We start from the raw sequence: 19,712 nt of genomic DNA, 5'->3' as shown, positions 1-19,712 counted from the left end.
GAAAAGGCTCATTAGAGCAATGTAAATACACCTGATATTTAATCTGGAGGTATTCATAGCATTTAAGAGATGCTAAGCCAGTTATCTGCTGCTTATACCACTTCTGACATTCTTTGCCCCCAGGATGTTTACCTGTCCGTAGCCAGGTGTTCTGGACAGCAGAAAGCCACACTGGGATGAAGACAGAGGAAGAAAGGACAGGATCAGAAAACAATGTCAGGAGAATAGACAGATAACAGGTAAGATAGCAAGCTGATTGTTCTGTATCCTGACAGGAAAACTCAAAGATGTAAACAAGCATAAGTACCTTCACATACTGGTGACACTACATAACTAAATGTTCAGAAATCAAGGTATGTGGAAGTTGGAGTAGGATGGGGAACCTGAACTGTGCCCCACACTGTTCTCTAGTCCACTGCACTTCACATCCTTATTTTCACTAGGCACAGACACAGCAGGCTCAGTGGAGTCTGTGACAATGACCCATCATGAGCTTTGTCACACAGTGACATCCATGTGGGGAGGCATCAAGACTCATGGTTCTGAAACAACTGCAGGCATGGCTACACAGATGTCCAGGGTGCACACCTGCCTGACAGGGCTGACACTGCACTTGTTTACAGCATGAACACCAGACCCTGACTTTTCCTGCAGCCCCACTGGCAGAAACAATTTGAATGAAAGAGATAGGGATTTGCAGAGACAGTGCAAAAGAAAGAGGAGATCAAGAACAGCCAGAGTTGTGTGGAAGGCAGGGGAAATGAGTTGTTTCTGCAAGACAGTGCCAGTAAACCAACCTTGTAGACCTGGTCAGATCCAAGATGCCGAATGGTCCCACGTCCCAGAATAGGTGGGGTTGTTTCCACCTGGAAAATCTCTCTCAGGAATTTGTTTTTGGAGGAATGGACCACTTGCATTACATTAGCACTCAGTGTGTCACGATTTTTCTCCAAGAAATCTATAAGATGGAAACAAAATTAGCCTGTCACCTCTGCAGCCTGCTGGCTCTAGCACCACTCTCTACCTGAAATCCACTTAATTTACAGTAACTTGCAGATTGGTTTAGAGTAATCCTTCTGACCTCCTGATCAGCTTCAGATCAACACTAACCTGGAGAGCTACATATCAAGGTCAAGCATCCATCCATGCCCTTCCCTTCCCCCTCTGTATCCAGCAGAGATAGACTCACCTTTTGATTCATAAAAGACAACCCCAGCAAAGTGGTTGATGCCAAACTTGGTATCATGAACACTTTTAGGTGGGATGTAGACATTACTTTTACCATGGAGGGAATTGATTTTGACAAGCATGGTGGCATCTGTGCCCTAGAAACAAATACAGGTAAAAAAGGAGGGTTAAGCAGATTGTCCCCAGCACTGGCCTGTGCTCAGCAAACAAACAGAAGTGGTGCTCAGAGATAACCAAAGCTCAAATTCTGCCCTTATATGTGTAATAGATCTGGAGAAAGTGCCAACAGTATCCTTCCTTTTACACAGACCCCTGTCTCAAGCATCATGACAGAACACACCATCAAGCACAGGGCCTGGTGTTCTAGGGCTGTACACAAGTCCCCATAACATTACCAATATCACCAGATGGGCTGAGAATTTACCAGATCTTTGGACATCACAAGCAAAGCCCCCACCAATATTCTCACACCCTGCTATCCAGGAAGCTGTAAGGGATGCCTCCTCCTTCTCCTGGGCAGGCACAGTTGTTCTTGCACTCTCCAGCTGGTGCAAGACTGAGAGATCCCTGGAGGAATCCCTGAGCAGATCCCAGCCAGCATGCCCAGACCACGAGTTCCAGAGGCTAGGCAGTCAGCTGGGTGCTTCTCTTCAAGGGTGCCATCACGATGCCATCCCCTCATGGGCCGTGTGAGCTCTCTGCACTCACCTGCACCCAGGGCAGTGGGGGCTTTGCTCTCAGAAGTCATGTGCTCTGGGAAACATGGAAGAGGTGCCTTCCTGATCTGTGGGATCACCCTCTTCTTAGGGAAGAAAGGGGAAAGCTGTCTGCCTGTACAGGATCCTCTAGTTACCCGAAGGACTGCAAATGAGCTGAGGCAGGGGCCTGCTTTTCTGGACATCTTCCATTGTCATCTGATTCCTGCACAAACACTCCAGTTTAGCCTCACCATGCTCTGCAGACTATGAAAGTGCCCTACAGGGATGTCTGAGATCAGATGCTACTTTCATCTCTGCTTTTCTTCTTTGAGATGACTGACCTTTGCAGGATAACATTTCACAGAACCACAGAATCATGGCAGACAACAGCCACAGCCTTTCCCTCATGCACTGAGCAGGTCACCTTGTCATGGAAGGAGATCAGATTGGTCAAGCAGGGCCCTTGCTGACTGGACCTGAGCAACTTGTTGCTCTGTACCTGCCCTGGTACAGATGGTGCTCAAAATGATCTGTTTATGACCTTCCTGGCCAAGGTTAGCTGCCAGGCCTGTAGTTCCCCTCCAGTTCCTCACTATGGTGACACTGCTCAATTAAGTCTGTCAGCAAGGGGAAAGAAGAGCAAGCTGCAGCCCAGACCAACAGCAGAACAATACTCAAACAATTAGCAATTTCAAAGATTTCCCAAGAAGCCCTTGTAAAATGATCCAGACTCCTTCCTTCTCTGTCTGGAATTGCTGTAAGAGTTTCAGCAGCAAGGCACCAGGAAGAGCACATTCCAGCAGAGAGTGAAGCAGTTGTGTAATGAGCTAATTTGAAAGAAACATCTATGGGGAGAAGATATTGCCTCTCCTAACGTATCTGAAAGCCACTTTTGCACTTCTGTGTGTCCAAACCCAAGTGTTACCTGTGAGCTGTGTGCAAAGCCAGGCATTTCAAGTGAAACCAGAAATTTACCTTTGGGAACCTGCTCTCTTCATCAATGAGGGAGATGATATTCATGGGCTTGAGTGCAATGACTTCCAAAGCCTGGTGGTTATCAGTGAAGTCAATGTTGTTCCAGGCAATGTGCTCTGCAAGGTATTCCTCTTGCTCCAGCTTGAAGACATGGTGCACAAAGAACTGCTGAAGGTGCTCATTTGCAATGTTGATGCACAGCTGCTCAAAGCTGGGGAAGAACAAGATGAACGCCTATGGTCATCCTTGGCCAGTGCTGCACTGCTCTCTGCTATTTGTTTAGCCTCTGCATTAAATGCATTCCAGATACAGCACTGCCACATTCCACAGTGCTGTGACCACCATCACTGCACGTTGCCAACCTCAGCAATACAGGGAGCCATTTTCTGCTGTGGCAAAGACCAGCACCAGTGAGCCAGCTGATGACTGAACGTTGCTGAGTAGGCAAGAAAAGATCTTTATGTGTTTCAAGAAATTCCAGAGTTAAAGGGGGAACATGTAACTGTGAAAATCACTTATGAGCATGTGACATGTTTCTGCTTGCACTGGCACTACCACTTCTTTTATTATTTAGTCCTTTATGCTGCATCTGAGTATCATTACCTCATACTTGCTGTGTGGGGTGCCTCTGGGGTGCTCACCACAGTGAGGACCCATGGGGACTGCAGGTCTTGGGAACAGCACAAAATAACAGGAGAGAACACAAAAGATAGAAGACAGACTGTAGAGATCCTAGATTCTGTTCCAAAAGTCACTGAGGAACATTATCTGGCTGAAGGCTAGAAATCTCCTCGGGATCTGGAATAGACATGTGAATGGCTGCACTAAATGAAGGCTGGGGAAGGAGGCAGAAACTGATCAAAACTGAAGAAAAATGGAATCTGCATGGTCAAAACTGGGAAAATCCAGTAATGGAATTCTCACAATTTTTCTGAGAATCAGGATAATGATGAAAGAGCATGTGTATCTTTGTTTTTTCATTCTTCCCCTTTATATCAGCTGCTTTTCAGGTTCCTATTGCATTGCATCTGGAGTTTCCTACCTGTTGTTGCTGAAGTTTTCAAACCCAAAAATGTCCAGCAGTCCAATGGATTGATGTCTGTCTTTAGGCTTCTGAGAAGATGGGTTGAAAATGGCTGAGTTGATTTTGTTCACGATCCACAAGAAAATCCGTCCATATATACCCTGAGGAAAAAAATGAAAGAGGAATTGGAGCCCATCATTGGAGACTTTCAGAAGGACTGTTCTGAAAGCATCCCCAGTCTTTAAACAGGGAAGCTGTGAGCACCAGTACCTTCACAAAGGCATCCTTCCCATTGGCAGCTTGAGCCACATTCAGAGGCCTGGACACACTTTCTCCTCGGACAATGATGGACAGGTTTGTGAGGCTGTTCTGGAGTTCACTAGAGTCCACCTGGAGAAACAGTCATGGCAACCTGGTCATTCCAGGTGAACAAAGGAAATCCAGCAAGGTTTGTATCAGAAGGAGGACTATGACAAACTGCTTGTCCAGCAGCATCCACTGGCAACTTGCTGTCCCATTTAGTCTCCCAGCTTGGAGAGACATCTGCAACAGCATGACTGGAGTGTCAGCAGGACAGAGGCAACATGCCTGTTGAATGTTCATTCCTACATAAACTCCAGAGATGAGCTCTGCCAGTGTGATCATGGAACAAGGGAGAAGGAAGGACCAGCAGAAGATGAGAGTCCATTACCTCGAGCAGCTTGGTGGCAATGGAGAAGTGTGGGGAGTCTATCACATCAGAGCAGTCCAGGTTGTCATACACAGCCGCTGCAAGGAAGAAACAGCCAGTCTCAGGGGGAACCATCACTGTTGTTAACTTGCCTGTATTTCTGTGACCCCATAACACTGGGAAGGTACTCAGTTCTCATGATTTGGTTTGGTGATTTTACCAAGGAGGGTCCTGGTTTCACCTGGATCCTGGGATCTACAGGGCTCTCTCATGCCTAGAACATCAGGTTAAAAACAGCAGCCAAACTGACAAGGTCATTCATTTAAAATAGTGACTGTTGGGGATCTGGGGAAGTGATATTTGACTCCAGAAAATATGTTTCTAGAAGTATTTTTCCTGTGTATCTGACTTTTGGGAAATTAGACAACAAAGAGGAATACAAGAAATCCGTAATTTTAGTAGTCAGCATTAATCCAAAGAATCCACCTGGAATCTCTGTGTCGGGCCTGCTGTATCACAAAGTGAGGAGCTCTTTTCTAAAATGTGAAGGCTTTTGGCATGTGCTGGTGGGTCACACTGTCACACTGTGCCTGTCCATTCCTCTGCAGGGGAGTGCACCTATGCAGGTGAGTGTTCAGGTGAGTGTTCAGCATGGCTGCTATTATCTCCAAGGCAAACATCACTCCTGTGTCCTCTGGCCTGTGTAGAACAACAATCAGCAAATGTAGCATGGTATTATATTTTGTTGTTTCAGTTTGTGTGATAAAGGCCTATTTACAACCACGGAGACCTGACAGTGTGGCAAAATAATAATAAGATGCTGTTTTTCAAAACACATAGCAGTGGAGTTACAAATCAGAATTTCATGGTGCTTATGTGCCTGCTCTTCCAACTCTGCTCACCTGTTAATACAGGTCAGAGCAGCACAACCTAATCTCTGCAGGGAAGTACCTTTACCATGAAGTCTGAGGAAAGGTAAGCCCAGGCAATGCTGAATTTACCTTGGAACTCCACATTGCCCAGGTGCAGGATGGCAGCCAGCAGCTTGCTGATGTCCCAGTGCTCAGAGTCTGAGAACATGAGGATCTTCATCGCCGAGCGGATGTGGGCGTAGTCCTTGGCGTCATTCCGGCTGTCGCAGGACGTGCAGTTACCCTGCAAGCACCACACCAGCAGGTAAGGAACATCCTCCTGCTACCCACACAAGGATGAAAGCACATGCAGACTGACAAGCCCTTGTGCACAGGGTGGCTATCCTGTGTGTCCACAAGGATGCAAGGTAAAAACCTATTTAGATGTTCTATATCCTCTTCTCGTGATTGTATCTTCCTTTATATTTTCTCCCAAAAAGAAGGCATTAACAGAGGGCTCAGTGATGCATTTCTCCAGGGCTAGGTTAAATATTGAGGAAGCCAAAAGGAAAAGCTGATGGGAAGGCTGCTCTGGAGCATAGAAGGACAGGAAGCTTTGACAAAGTTACCTACATTTACAAGGCCATGCCTGTTTCTTTGGTTTCCTCTCTCTGCCTCGTCAGTGGAAAATTAAGAGCCCTAATCCCAAACCAAAGCAAGTCAGGTTGGATAAGTACTAGAAGGCAGATCTCAAAATAAAAATATTAAGTCCTAGTGGAAGGCAAATGGAAGCAACCAAGGCAGTATCAGAAGCACCTTCATCAAAGCCTGCACAGCAGGTCCTACGATGCTGCTCCTGATAGAACTATTTTCAGCCATAACAGAGATGAGGAAATGCCTTTTTTACCCCTGCCATTTCTGACAATACAGTGTGATGATTACAGAAATGAAATATTCCTAGTCATTTCAGTTTACAGTATGTAAAGATGCCAGCTTGTACTGACAGCTGACCTTTTATGTTCTCCTTTAATCCAATCCTCCTATTTCAGTATCACAGTGCCCTACTGCTGATCAAGGGGCCTTTTCATGGAATGGCCAGTGGGTTAATTGCACAACTTGCACTCATCAGTTTTGCTGCAAGATCACTGCTATTTTGAAAACATTACATTTGAAAAAATCTCTACAACTTTATTGGTTTTGCTTTTGAGACCCCAAAACCAGATTTGTTTTCATTTCCTAGAAATAAGATGCCCAGCTCCATCTAATTTCAGTAGAGGCAGGACTTGAAAACATTCTTTCCACAGCTGTAGAACAGCCCAAATCTAACCAGCTGGCATATTTAATATGAGGTATATGCACAGGCTAAAGGATAGGATTTTCATCATGGCTTTCATGTTCTAAACCATTCAATTAGCTATTTTCAAAAACCTCACCTATGAAGATCCCTCTTCTGCCACAATGGCATCATAACTCATGGTCATTAGCATCAGTCATGAAAGGTTATGCTGAATGCCAGCTGCTTGCATTATGTACATAAGATTTATTAGATATAAGGACTAGGATTCTTATTAATTTTCCTCTAAGTTACACATATGTGATTACTGTTCTCCCTGGCATGAGATCTCTTGCATTCCTTTGAAACCTGAGTGTCTGTGAAAGTGGGGGATGTTGTCCACATTCTGTTTTAAGGTGTCCTTTGTGTTTCTTAAGTCTGACTTTGACAGAAAGCTTTGACCTGCCACAAGCTGCTTCCCACTGGTGGACAATACAGTAACTGTCTAAAACCGATGCCCATAGCACTTCTGGTGTTACTGTTTCTGGTACTCTAAGGGAAGAACTGTTCATCTTTGGTAACTACCATCTGCAGCTCCTAGTGATTGTAACTGCTCACTGGAAGAAGCAAATGGCAGAGGGATATTAGAGAATAAAGCAAAGATTATTACCATAGTGAGATAAGTGTACTCTGAAGCAGTGCCCAGATTCAGCATCTTTTTCTGTTCTGTATTCATCCCCATTAGCATGCAGTAGAAGATGTGATAGTTCCTCTCCTCTGGAGCCTAAAAACAAAAGAAATAGGCCAATGGGCAGCCTTGCCAGGATAAGTTTCTAACACAAGAACAGGCAGAACGTACCCCTGCCAGTGGCCTCACCTGCCGGCAGACCCGGGACTTCTCCAGGAGGAACTGCTCTATGCGGGCTCCTTCTATCACACCGCTCTGGTTGAAGTGAATATCAATGTATTTCCCAAAGCGGCTTGAATTGTCATTTCGAATTGTCTTGGCATTTCCAAAAGCTGATGGGCAAGGGACAGAGACAGTATCTGTATTATTGCAGTTCATGAACATCAAGCCTGTTTTTTTCCCCTTCTACTTTGCTGTTAGTATTTTACACATTGTGTTCCAAATGACAGCACTGAGAAGCACTGGAGAATGTCTTGTCTCAGTCTGTCTCCTGAAGAGAGGGGCAGGCATGCTGTGCACTGAGATAATGGGGTCCTAAAAGACATGTTCAAATAATCCAAATGTGGTCTATCTCTGGCCAGCCAAGAGATCTGGGCAAGTCTGAAGACCTCCAGAATGACTTACTGGGAACATGTTGATCTCTGTACAGAGAAAGATGGGTGTCTTAGGGAGCTCTCCTATAGATACACCTATGCTTGGCCAGTCACTTTGTCACTATCTAGGGCAAATGCCAAACCAGGGGGCTTTGCCTTGGGCTCTGCAGTCCCAAGGACTCTTGTGCTTCTGGAAATTCCAGGGTGTATACTACAGAGACCACTCCTCCTACAGCATGAGAGCAAAGCTGCTGTGGACTGCATGGGAACATGGCAGAAAAGTATAGAGAACATCCACAGTGCATCACCAGTGTTTCAGGGGGTTACCAATTAAGCAGATACAATGGTTCAAGGATCTGTTTCTGATTCATTTTATCCTGAGAGAAATGTGATAAATCAGCCATGTTTGCTAAGTAACCCACCTTCCAGAATGGGGTTGGCCTCTAGGATTTGCTGCTCTATCCAGGAATGCTGGCCACTGACAGCTGCCAGAAACTGTAGTATTAGCTTTGTACTTTCGGTTTTACCAGCTCCAGATTCTCCACTGCAGTAAGAAAAAAAGATCATTACAGGCGTCCTAATTTTTTTTAGTAATGTGGCAGACCAAGTTAAAAAAAAAACATTTCCACTTAAGTTTACCCTGGGAATGGCAGATAAGACTGTCTTTCATAGAGGGCTGGAAAATTTGAGTCTTTCATCATCTTATTTGCTCAAATTTAAGTTGTCAGACTTAGGCTGAGAACTAAATTCTCCCACCAATTAAAAACAAGCAAATCCATGGAAGATGTTCTGTACCTATGCAAATTAAATGACCACTTGCTTATCTTCTTTATTGCACTACCAGATTGTCACTGCTAGTGTTAGCACATCAGCTGAGGTGACTCAGCTATAATCAGATATTATTGCAATGAGACTGTCTGGTTCTTCATCTTGATGACAAATAGAAACTGGATTCTTTATAGGAGCAAAAATCTTCCATCCACCTTTGGGTTAGCAGAGATTATTTCTCTTGAGGAAATGTCTAGCCTTGGAAAATACATGTAACATAAATATTCTGTCTCCAAGGTAAAAGATAGTCCTATGTCACACACACTCGGGTATTATGTTTCTGTATGTGACCACGTGCAGAATGTACAACCACATTGAAAGATTCTGAGGCAAAACAATGGGCTTTGGAAATCATTTGCTTATATTTTACCTTTTCCAGTCCTAACTGAAAATGAAGGAGCAGGGAAGAAAATATTTCCTTCCTGTTGTCTCTAGTTTTATCTGTGCCCTTCCATTCGGAAGTTCTGGAGACCTTCCTGTGTCCACAAAGTGCCCCAAACCATGCCAGACTTGGTTTCTGCTATTTGTCCTCTACAAGTCCATTCACCTGATCACACAGCACTGGTCTCTCTTATTCCTCTTCATGTTGAAGTAACAGTTATCTGCAATGGCAAAGACATGAGGTGGAAGCTCTCCAATCCTCTTGTTACAGTAGAGTCTGATCTGATCCACTGTGTAGAGGGGCAGCAGCTGGTATGGATTCACTGCTACAAGGATTGATCCTGTGTAAGTCTGGAAAACAGTTGTGAGGATTATTGCTATAGCAAACATGCCAACAAGAATACAACCAAAGCCACTTGCAGTATAAATCTAAACAGGGGCAGGAGGGAAGCCTGGGAGATCATAGCACTTGGTGAGGTTGAGAGCCCAGTTCCTCACTATCAGCTGCTGTTGAACACCCCAGGATAAGGAGGGGTTTGCCCAAGGAAGAATGCTAGGTGTAATCTCTTGCTAAATGACAGCTCAATTCTCTGTCCCAAGCTGAAGCACGCAGAAGTGCAATTTGACCTGGCACTTTGGTGTTATTGTAAGGTGTTTTGCAGTGTTTTGTTAAGCTGCTTTTGTATTCTAGTGCAGATGTAGCTGAAATTTGCTAATGGGCCAAGTTATAGTTGTGCTGTTCATACAGGGATTTAGAAACATTTGTATACAGCAACACCAGTGAAATGAAGGAGGCTGTTGAAGGCTGTGGAGATGCAAGGCAATAATATTGTTTGAAAACTAAATGAAACAAATGCAGGCCTGCTAGAGTTTAATATAACAGGTCTATCCACACACCTTGTTAATTGTAACTGTAGGATATTTAAAATCATTCCTTTTTAACACTAAATATCATCACACCTATCTTGTAAGAGGAAGCTTCTCTCCAGTACTGTAATAGGAGGCAAAATATAATATAATATAATATAATATAATATAAATGCAAAGCATGGGAAAACCTGAATATTAATTATAATATTACAAACTGGAAACTGAGGAAAAAAGAAACTAAAATTGCCAAATTTCCCAGTTACAGATAAAATGGACAAAATATCCAAATTTATTCATTAGCCATTTTATTACATCAAAATCAAGTAAATGTTGGCTTGGACTGGGGGACAATTGAAATCATGTCACTGCATACTCTTTAGGCTGATCCTCCAGGTAATAGCAGCAGTAAGCTGTAACATGGGCTGGGTTTAGTTCACTCTCAGTGGCTGGTGGCAATGATTGCTCTGGGAGAAAGTAAGTGGAGTCACTATTTGTGCCAGCCCTGTGACTGAAGGGCAGCCAAAGTACTCGAGTGAAAGAGAAGAACTGTGTTGTGTCTCCTTGGCACCCTCAGTCATTAAAGAAGTCAGAGAGCCCCGTGTGTGAAAGGCTCACAGGCTGCTCAAGTGTAGAGGCCATTCCTGGAAGTGACCTGGCTGTCCCTGGAAGTGACTGTGGCACTCACATAGATTTTGTGCTCCTGGTGTCGGATGAGGAGGTTGTGCACCATGCCAGCTTCATGGAGATCCCCGAGGCGGATCATGTCCTCCACCCCCTGCACAGAGGAGGGGTGCATCAGGTGCACCATGTGCATGTTCCGAGCCGTGATCCAGTGCTCCTGACAAAGGCAAGGCACAGACTTTAAGGTGTGATGCTGTGGCTCAGAGACAGACAAAGGAGAGCTGGGTAAGACTGGAGTGAGCTTCAGCACAATACATGCTCAAGCAAGCATGTTCCAACTCACAGGGGACTGGCCTACAGGAATTAAGTGGTTTAAAGCAAGATGGTTTAAAAACACTGAATGAAGCCATTCAGGTGAGTTCTGAACAGCGCCAATTTTAACACTGTTCAGAGTGCAACTCTGTCATCACAGGCAGAACATTGTATGAGGTAGGGATGAACTGATTTCAGTGGGATATTTCCACCTAAAACTTCACCAAATTTAGGGATTGGAGCCTGTCCATTTCCTTTTCCTAGCCATGTAGATATAACCTCTTATGAAGCTTTGAATCTTCCTAGTGCTTGGACCTGGAGATGCCAGGTGACCATCCTATACTTGCCTTATTTCTATAGTCTTTCTTTCAGTATATCCTACCTATATCAAAGTCAGACCACCTGGATAGATGGAGCTTTGGTCTGACCCAACAGGACCTTCTTTTGTATTTTGTACTTTTACATGTCAGGCTCATTTTTTACAGAAGGTTATAGCACAGCCCACCTTGCCTTCATCATCCTCCAGCAAGATCCGTCCTGAGTCAGATTCCTTCACAACTGCCCCAATGGGGACATTAAATTCACTGTTTGGTTGAGTGTCCAGCCACACATGATCACCCTGGAGAGAAAAAAAGCTACTGTCAAGTACAGTGACATACTTGATGCCATGTAGCTCACAGGCAAACACCTCTTGGTCTTCCTTTTTTAGTTATTTGATTTTTTAGCAGTGTTTAACTGGGTAAGTTCTTACTGCTTGCAGGCAGTACATTTACAGATCTCTGAATTCTACTCCCAGCTCCACAGCTGATCTGGAACTTGACTTTGGACAAGTCATCAAACCCAGCTGTCTCACAAGAGGAAACTAGACTTTTTCCAAGGACAGCAGTGATGCAGCTCCAGTACCTCTCAGAGGCTGTCTGGGGGCATAGTGAATGCTGGGGAACTGGCTTGGCAGCCTCACATGAGCTATGATATTTTCTCAGAAGAGATTCTTGAGAACACAGACTTTACCAGGAAAGAGAAAAACAAACAAACAGATGTACATACTGGATGCCTGGAAATGTAGAGGCCTCCGTTATGATAAATTTTAGATAATATATTTTTCCTGTTATAGCTGAAATGTGAGTGCATCCATGATCTCTCTTAGAAAAAAAAGCCACCAACATTCTTTATCCAGCCCAGTTCCTCTCTTCACATAGGTAGAGGCTTGTCAACATCTGGCACCTCTGCAGAGCAAGCAAGAACCTGCTCTGCTGGGCCTGGAGGAAGGGGTGAGCCACATTTCCTAGGAATGAGCAACATCTTGGTGTTGCCTGTACCAGTGTCCTGGTTTTATTTCCCTACTCCAGGCCCTCAGGAACACCTTCTCTTGCTCCAGTCCCTAATACAAATTCAAACAGAAAGATGGAATAAAAACTGAACAGAGTTGTAGATCAGTGGACTTCGTAGCTGTGTCTTGTCATATACAACTTTTGTTACACACCACAGCACTGATTGTCATAGTTTCAATGTTCTTACTGAAAAAATATATTTCTCTTTCCTCTCAAAATACTTTATGGGTTACATTTAAAACCAAAGAACCAGTGTAAAGCATTCATAAACATTACACAAGATTATGAAGAATGTTACAGACTAACAGCTCTTATTTGTGTTGAATAAAACTCCAAAGGTAACTTGTGCCACACCTTGTGACAGAGGTCACCTCTCAGCAAGAGGATGGTGTGGTGAGGAAAGACACATCTGCTTCCCTAGTCTAGGCTGAAATTATTTTATACCTTGTTGATACTGGGTTGTTTGCAACTTTCTTTTGATTGAACCATGATGGTAAGGTAATCTTCCTCCTCTTTGGGCCTCAGGCTAATCACTCAATCAGAAAAAAGAGTAGGACTTACCTTTCTGAAAACCACCATTATGTTTCAGATCACTGTATGCAACCTGTATGCCAAGAACATAATGTTAGGTCAGAAAAGGGCTTTGATGAGAACAGGCAGTGGGGTTTCCTTGCAAAAAAATAACATTAAAATATCTTAAAATAATTTTGTTAAAGCAGAAAAGATCATTAAGATACACCCAATGTAGAAACAATGACACCATCTGCAAAGAACCTGCAGCACTGGGGTGGTGCTCTGAGTCTTACCACATAACCCTGGAGATGCTCTTAGCCCTGAAGATTTCACTGTGCACATTTTCATACCAAATAGTTCTCTCAGTCAAGTGCTAGGCACAATTATTGTCTCAACTTCAAAGTTGACTTATTAATAAAAAGACTCCACAGTGTAATGTGATTTGATGCACAAGAGCTACCTTTAGCTGGTCCATTGACCCAGCGGTTCAGTGGCTATCCCAGAGACACAGGTTTAATTCATACTTTCCAAGCTGAGTTCCCGCAGACCCTCCAGCTTGAACTCACCACCAAACAGAAACAGAGGCCTAGAGTTCACCTTCCTTGGTTGGAATGGGAGGGATTGCAATCAAGGCATGAACAGCAAAATAAGGGACTGGAGGGAACCACAATAAAATTAGGAACTCACTATCAAGAATGTAACAGCCAAAATATCAGTGAATATCAGTGGCCAGAGATCTACAGCAGTGCTTTAACTAAGAGATGATGCAATTTAGGCTGTCCTAATCAAGAAACTACTGTCTTCAAAGCAATTTTCTGTCCCACAGAGCTGGATTTTGGGATGATTTGCCAGCTGGTCTTTCATATTCTGTTATTCTTATGGCAAAGTCCTCATTCAGGACTCAGAGGCAGGACCTATGTATCAGCTTCAACACTGAGATGCCTGTGGCTGTGAGTGGTGCAGGGTGGCACAGAAGCACAGTCCTTGGCAAACATAGGCTAAAGATGGGCCACAGTCAGTGTTTCACAACTGACAAGCACTTTTCCACCTGCACTAGAAAGCAGAATATGGCAAAAGAGGAGAAATGTTGACCCTAAACAAAGAGGGAATGGCAGATGCAAGCACAGAGACAGCCATACAGTGCCACAGCTAAGGGACAGCTGTCTCTGGATCCCGTCTGACAGCAGCCACGAGCAGACGTGTAGGGAGGAGATCCCACATAATCCCAGGATACACATTCCAGCATTTCAAATTCTTATTGCCAGAGAAGCCATAAGTGGCCACCCCCTGCAGCTGGTTGCATGGCCAATTCCTGGCCAAGCCTGGCTCTCTCTCCTGTTTCTCTTGACAAAGTAATGCTGCACCATAAACCAAATCACACCCCACATGATGGGAATTTACCTCTCCAGAAGAAATCTTCACTGTGTGGCCTTTGCAGCTCAGGTCCCTCTTTTTCATAAGCGTTGGCATAAGAAGGGAAAGGAAGGTAAAACTGGCCCTGGTGCCATTAGGTTCCAGTTCTCCACTGCACAAAGGAGGAAATGACTGAAGCACGGTTATTTATTGCAGGACTTTGCTCCCAGTTCAGTGTATATGTCACTTCCAGGTCAGGTGTTCCAGTGAGCATGAAGGCTAATTCTTGCTTGAGTGAACCTTCAACTTCCGTCTCTCCACTGGGCCTGTATCCTTTCAAATTTCTGGAAAGCACTCCCAGAATAAAATCCTTTAGCATCTGGTCTTATCCTGCTCCAACATGACTGACTTCCCTAAGACTGTGTCTCACCCTGTTATGTGTGAAGAAAATCGGATCCTCATTTCTTCACCAAGACCTCCCCTTGGTTTTCCATAGCTCTTTTCTGCAAGAAAATGCCCATCAGTCTGTGTTCTGTCTGGTCTGTGTTCCACAGTACCTCAGACCAAAATTAACTCTTCACATTTAACTGAAATTCATACACACACCCATATAATAGGATAAAATGTCCTGCTTTCACTATCATTAATTTATCTCTCAACAAACACTCTGTCCCTGTGTTCCAGAATCTAGCTGCATGTTAACTCCCTATTTTTCTACTTCTCTCTTCCCAAAATAGAACAGGATGGCCAAGAGCTTTCTTCTTTCTGTTGGCTCCATATGTACTCTCTGTGTCCTTCTTGCAAATCTGGTAAAAGTCCAGTATGGGAAAGAAACAGAAGTGTAGTACATCTGTAGAGGCAGATACAGGGTTTCTCCAGCCAGAGCAAGAACTCAGGAATCAAGCACATTCCAGCCCTTATGATGAGCCCAAACAGTGAAGATGAGATTTTTTCCATGTACCTTAACTCAGCACTGTCACCTTCCTCCAGGGCCCTGTGCACAACACTGTGCACTAGTCTGTGTACCCACTATTGAACATGCAGATGTCAATGTGCAATAATTGAGAGCATGTGCTAGCTCACCTAATACCCTAATTCTTATTTTCTTGTCTCCTAGGTTCACTGTATAAAGGGACCCTGCTGTAACTCCATGTCCAAATCAGAGGTAAGTATTCATGCATGGCAATAAATAGTCGGGAGTAGCACGTGTTTATCAACATCACATATTTGTGTTTTAATGTCAGCCTCCTTACCTGGGATTTTATTTAAGTCTTACAGCAGATACAAATGCAGAAATAAAATGTAGGCCCTTCAGGGCTCAGAGACTTTTGGAGAGAAGCAGAAAGCCAAAGAGAGCTTTCTTCAAGTTTCTAACTGTGCAAATAATTCCTACTCAAAGATTTTGCTTCAAAGTAGTTCTTTGGCAGACTTATTTTTGATACAGTTTGTGATTAACAAAATTCCAAGTACTGGTTTTATTAGGTAAAGGTCAAATAGTGGCAAAGAAATCAAAGTACATACCTTTATACTACCAAGGCAGATATCTAAATCCAAAGCTTTCTATAAAATTGGACAAAAAAATGCCAAGCATATTCCTTCAGAAAACAAAACATACCTGCTGAAATTCCAAATGGAGCCTGTTTGGGGGCAGAGAATCTCATTCTATAATTAACTACATTGTTAACACTTTTGCCCAAGACACAGTGCCTGTGCTACTTCAGAGAGAAGTACAGGATATATGTCTTATAAACACTGTACTCGATGGAATCATAGGGAAATCAAGGTCATCTGAAAGAAAAGTACAACTCCTTGTACAGCTGAAATATGCACTAGAAGGGAGATTTTGATTTCCACAGCTGACATACTCAAGAGGTAGAAAACAAAAGCTGAGGGAGCAGGCACTTGATATACCAGGGGGAAGCAGCCAAGATGCTCTGTGCAGCACATGCAGCTAATGAGATGAGCAGGCTAAAGGTGCCTCCAGAGAAGGACCTGTGAGTGCACAGGGGCAGCTCAGGTTTGGCAGGCACTGAGCTGTGCAAACGGGGAAAGACAGGAGAGGAACTTGCCAGGAATGAGCAACGCAAATAAAGCTCAAAAAATTATTAAGTATGTAGCAAGACACTGGCACAGGCTGCCCAGAAAAGCTGTGGCTGCCCCATCCCTGGAAGAGTCCAAGGCCAGGTTGGATGGGGCTTGGAGCAACCTGGGATAGTGGGAGGTGCCCCTGCTATGGTGCCCCTGCTATGGATGAGCTTTAAGGTCCCTTCCAATCCAAACCATTCTGGGATTCTATGATGAATGCTGCACTGAGAAAAGCAACAAAATAAAATTGGACGAACCTTGGTGAATTTAATCCTGCTGTTGTTCAAAGTAACAGGTCTGTCCGGATAGACATGTGTTAACAAAACTCCCTCTTCCTGACACTTCCTAATTAAGAGATTGATGTCAGGATCAAAGGGTTTAATTTGCACATGGCACTACTTGTCATATTTTCTCTCTAGCTAAATCAAAGTGGCCTTGCCACTTCTGCATCAGGTCCTGGATACCAAACATCATTTTATGTTAAACTAGTTATTTCTCTGAGGTTTCTGAAGCGAGGTGGATTGGGTGTAACAATTTGCAATTTAAACTGTTCATTCAGCAGTCCTCTTGCCTACACTGACCTCCTTCCCTTCCTCTAAGCAGATTTGTAGCTCTAAGTCACTGATGTCTGTTAACCCTGAAAGGGGCAGTGCAGGAAACAAGCTAAATAAGAAGTACATACCATTACAGGATTTCCAAGGGCATCGCATGGTTTTCTTAAGCATTCTGTTCCTCAGGGAAAGGCTCATTTCATTCCAGCCTGTTCATGGAGTTGCACAGTGAGGCAGACTGGCGGGGCTCTGGGATCTGTGTCATTACACACCTTCACACATGCCAAGTGGGCGCTGCTTACGCTGCTTGGTAGAAGACAGGTCATTCTCCCCCACTGTGCAATCCCATTACGGTCTGACTGTCACTCCATCCTTCCTTTTGGAAAGCAGCCAGGATGGTATTACAAGAGTAAGTTACAGACTGTTACTGCCAAGCTCTGGCTCATGAGGAACAAAGGCATGTGCAGGCTGGTGTGCACACACACGTTACCTGCAGCACGAGGGCTGGAATGGATGCCCAGTTATTCAGCATCCATGAGGTGAGCTTGTTTCAGACACAGTGCTCCCTCTCCTGGGTGATGCATGTGGCGTGTCACAAGTAGGTTAGGAGGTTTCATTTCAGAAAGACTGGAATTCATAACAACTAGGAAGAAACCTCTGTGCCTCCTTCCACTCTCAGTAAACGCACAAAATCTCTAATCTTTTATCAGTGCTGCCTCAGTGCATCTGGAACTTAGGATGGTGGCTCACCATCACTGCAGAACATGACACATACCTATAAAGGACTAATTTCCAAGCTAGAACTATCATCATACTCTGATCCTCTTGGAACTTTAGTATGGGATAGATTTCTGTGTTTTCTAGGCACCTTGGTACAATTTTCAGGTACCTTGGTACACATTATTCAACAGGGAATTTGGGGGTTTTTTTGTTAGTTTCTATTTGTGTTTTCCCTTGTCCATTATTTTCTGTTACACTACTCCCAAGTTGTTTCCTTACTCCTTTATTTGTTTTGTTGTAAAGTTGTCATTCTGCCTTCTATTTAGTCAGTTGTGTAAAGTAATTCAATTTCTTTATGGAAGTCAGAGAAGTGCAATGACAGGAGCCTCCCATCACATACTGCCACATATGCCTGTTCCTTCCAGAAAAGAAGTGAAACTGCACAGTGCAAAGACCTAAAAGAAGTAAAAATCATATGGGAACAGGAAAAAAGGGCATGATACCATTAAGAGTGTGGTCCTGAAACTCACTTAAGGATCTTTGTGGCTATCTGGAAAAAACCAGAGCAGTAGAGCTGTAAACAAAGACATTATCTGTATTTTATGGAAGCTGCTTCCGGGGGAAAAAAAAATGTTTTCTGCATTTTTGCTAAGAATTTAGAATTGTATCTGAGAAACATCTGACTCCACTGCCACTTTCTCCTTCTAAGTGTTTCACTGTAGAAGATGTTGAGTAATGACTCAGTCCTGAGAGTTAGCTGTGTTTAGCCTGGTACACTGAACTCCCTGCATGAAACTGTGCTTGCTGCTGGACAGAAAATCTTGGTTAATAATGGCTTAACCTCTCTGCCATCCACTCCAAGGTGCCTCTAGCACACAAGAATTACACTCATTTTGCCCAAATACTCAATTTACTAAATTTTTATGACTGTGAACAAGGGTGCAGCAGGCAGAATTAGAAAAGTCACTGTTGTTATGAAATAGAACAGATGACAGGGGCAGCAATTTTCTATCTGTCTGATATTGACTTGTATTTCCCTAGAAAATGAAGGTGCTTTTATGACAGACTGAGGGACAGGTCACCAGTACCGTAGGCATTTATTAGACTCATCATTTTGAAATGCTGTAGGAATGACAGCAGCCACCCCTAATAACCCTCAACTAGCATATCATGTGCATGCCAAATACATGAATAATGCTACTTCTCAGAGGATAGGGGCTATTGAAACAGAACACAACATCCCTGAAAAACACCAGCATTGTTTTGCCCTGCCCAGGTTTACTCCGGAAGTCACCATCCCCCGCGAGCTCAGGGTGAACTTTCAGTCAATCCTGAAAGGCTAAATCTGGAGGAACCACCCACACATGAACTAGATTGAACTGGAGCTCAGCCAGGACAGCCAGGCCTAAATTTGCTGAGAGCCTGTCCTTCCTTTCCATGGCCACGGTGGGTCCCCTTCCAGCCAGCTGCAAACATGAGCATTGCAGCCCCCTCGCAGGATCAGAGCCCACTCTGTGCCTGAGCTCTGGAGCCACCTGCTTGTGGAAGGTGCACGTTAATCTTGCTGACTTGACTTGTAAAGAGCAGATAAATTCACCTAGTATTTAAATGGCAAAATCTTTTCTGCTCTAGATCACCCTCCAGATCTCCCACCCTTAGTCACAGTGGGAAGCATGGCAGCAGATGGCCCTTTGTCTGGCAGAAGGGAGATGTTGGAACTCTCGGGTAGCTCAGGCTGTGGCTCCGAGCAGCCATTTACAGTGTCAGGGGCTGGTTTGGTCTAACAGCCACGTACAGTGTCAGGGGCTGGTTTGGTCTAACAGCCACGTACAGTGTCAGGGGCTGGTTTGGTCTAACAGCCACGTACAGTGTCAGGGGCTGGGTTGGTCTAACAGCCACGTACAGTGTCAGGGGCTGGTTTGGTCTAACAGCCACGTACAGTGTCAGGGGCTGGGTTGGTCTAACAGCCACGTACAGTGTCAGGGGCTGGTTTGGTCTAACAGCCACGTACAGTGTCAGGGGCTGGGTTGGTCTAAAGCCATGTACAGTGTCAGGGGCTGGTCTGGTCTAACAGCCATGTACAGTGTCAGGGGCTGGTTTGGTCTAACAGCCTTTACAGTGTCAGGGGCTGGGTTGGTCTGACAGCCATGTACAGTGTCAGGGGCTGGTTTGGTCTCCTGGCAATTC

At 44.3% G+C, this 19,712-nt stretch overlaps 1 protein-coding gene across 1 annotated transcript in view; it reads right to left on the bottom strand.

The window, feature by feature from the left end:
• The window catches only part of MYO7B (myosin VIIB), a 47,009-nt gene extending 34,127 nt beyond the window's left edge, over positions 1-12,882 (bottom strand). Inside the window, exons 1-15 of the mRNA XM_054282683.1 lie at positions 12,865-12,882; positions 11,478-11,591; positions 10,725-10,877; positions 9,336-9,520; positions 8,383-8,504; positions 7,557-7,699; positions 7,350-7,463; positions 5,557-5,710; positions 4,577-4,653; positions 4,156-4,275; positions 3,904-4,046; positions 2,862-3,072; positions 1,190-1,325; positions 798-958; positions 133-171 (exon numbers count right to left, since the gene is read on the bottom strand). Of these exons, the coding sequence (XP_054138658.1) occupies positions 133-171; positions 798-958; positions 1,190-1,325; positions 2,862-3,072; positions 3,904-4,046; positions 4,156-4,275; positions 4,577-4,653; positions 5,557-5,710; positions 7,350-7,463; positions 7,557-7,699; positions 8,383-8,504; positions 9,336-9,520; positions 10,725-10,877; positions 11,478-11,591; positions 12,865-12,882 (1,890 nt within the window). The remainder of the gene's footprint in view (positions 1-132; positions 172-797; positions 959-1,189; positions 1,326-2,861; positions 3,073-3,903; positions 4,047-4,155; positions 4,276-4,576; positions 4,654-5,556; positions 5,711-7,349; positions 7,464-7,556; positions 7,700-8,382; positions 8,505-9,335; positions 9,521-10,724; positions 10,878-11,477; positions 11,592-12,864) is intronic.
• Between the last annotated feature and the right edge of the window lie 6,830 nt (positions 12,883-19,712).

Source organism: Melozone crissalis, unplaced genomic scaffold (assembly GCF_028551555.1).
Source record: "Melozone crissalis strain CALT ecotype California unplaced genomic scaffold, PUWL_Pcris_2 ptg000034l_1, whole genome shotgun sequence".
Taxonomy (NCBI): Eukaryota; Metazoa; Chordata; class Aves; order Passeriformes; family Passerellidae; genus Melozone; species Melozone crissalis.
Note: the sequence above shows the minus strand (reverse complement) of the source record. Positions and strands in the feature narration are given on the sequence as shown.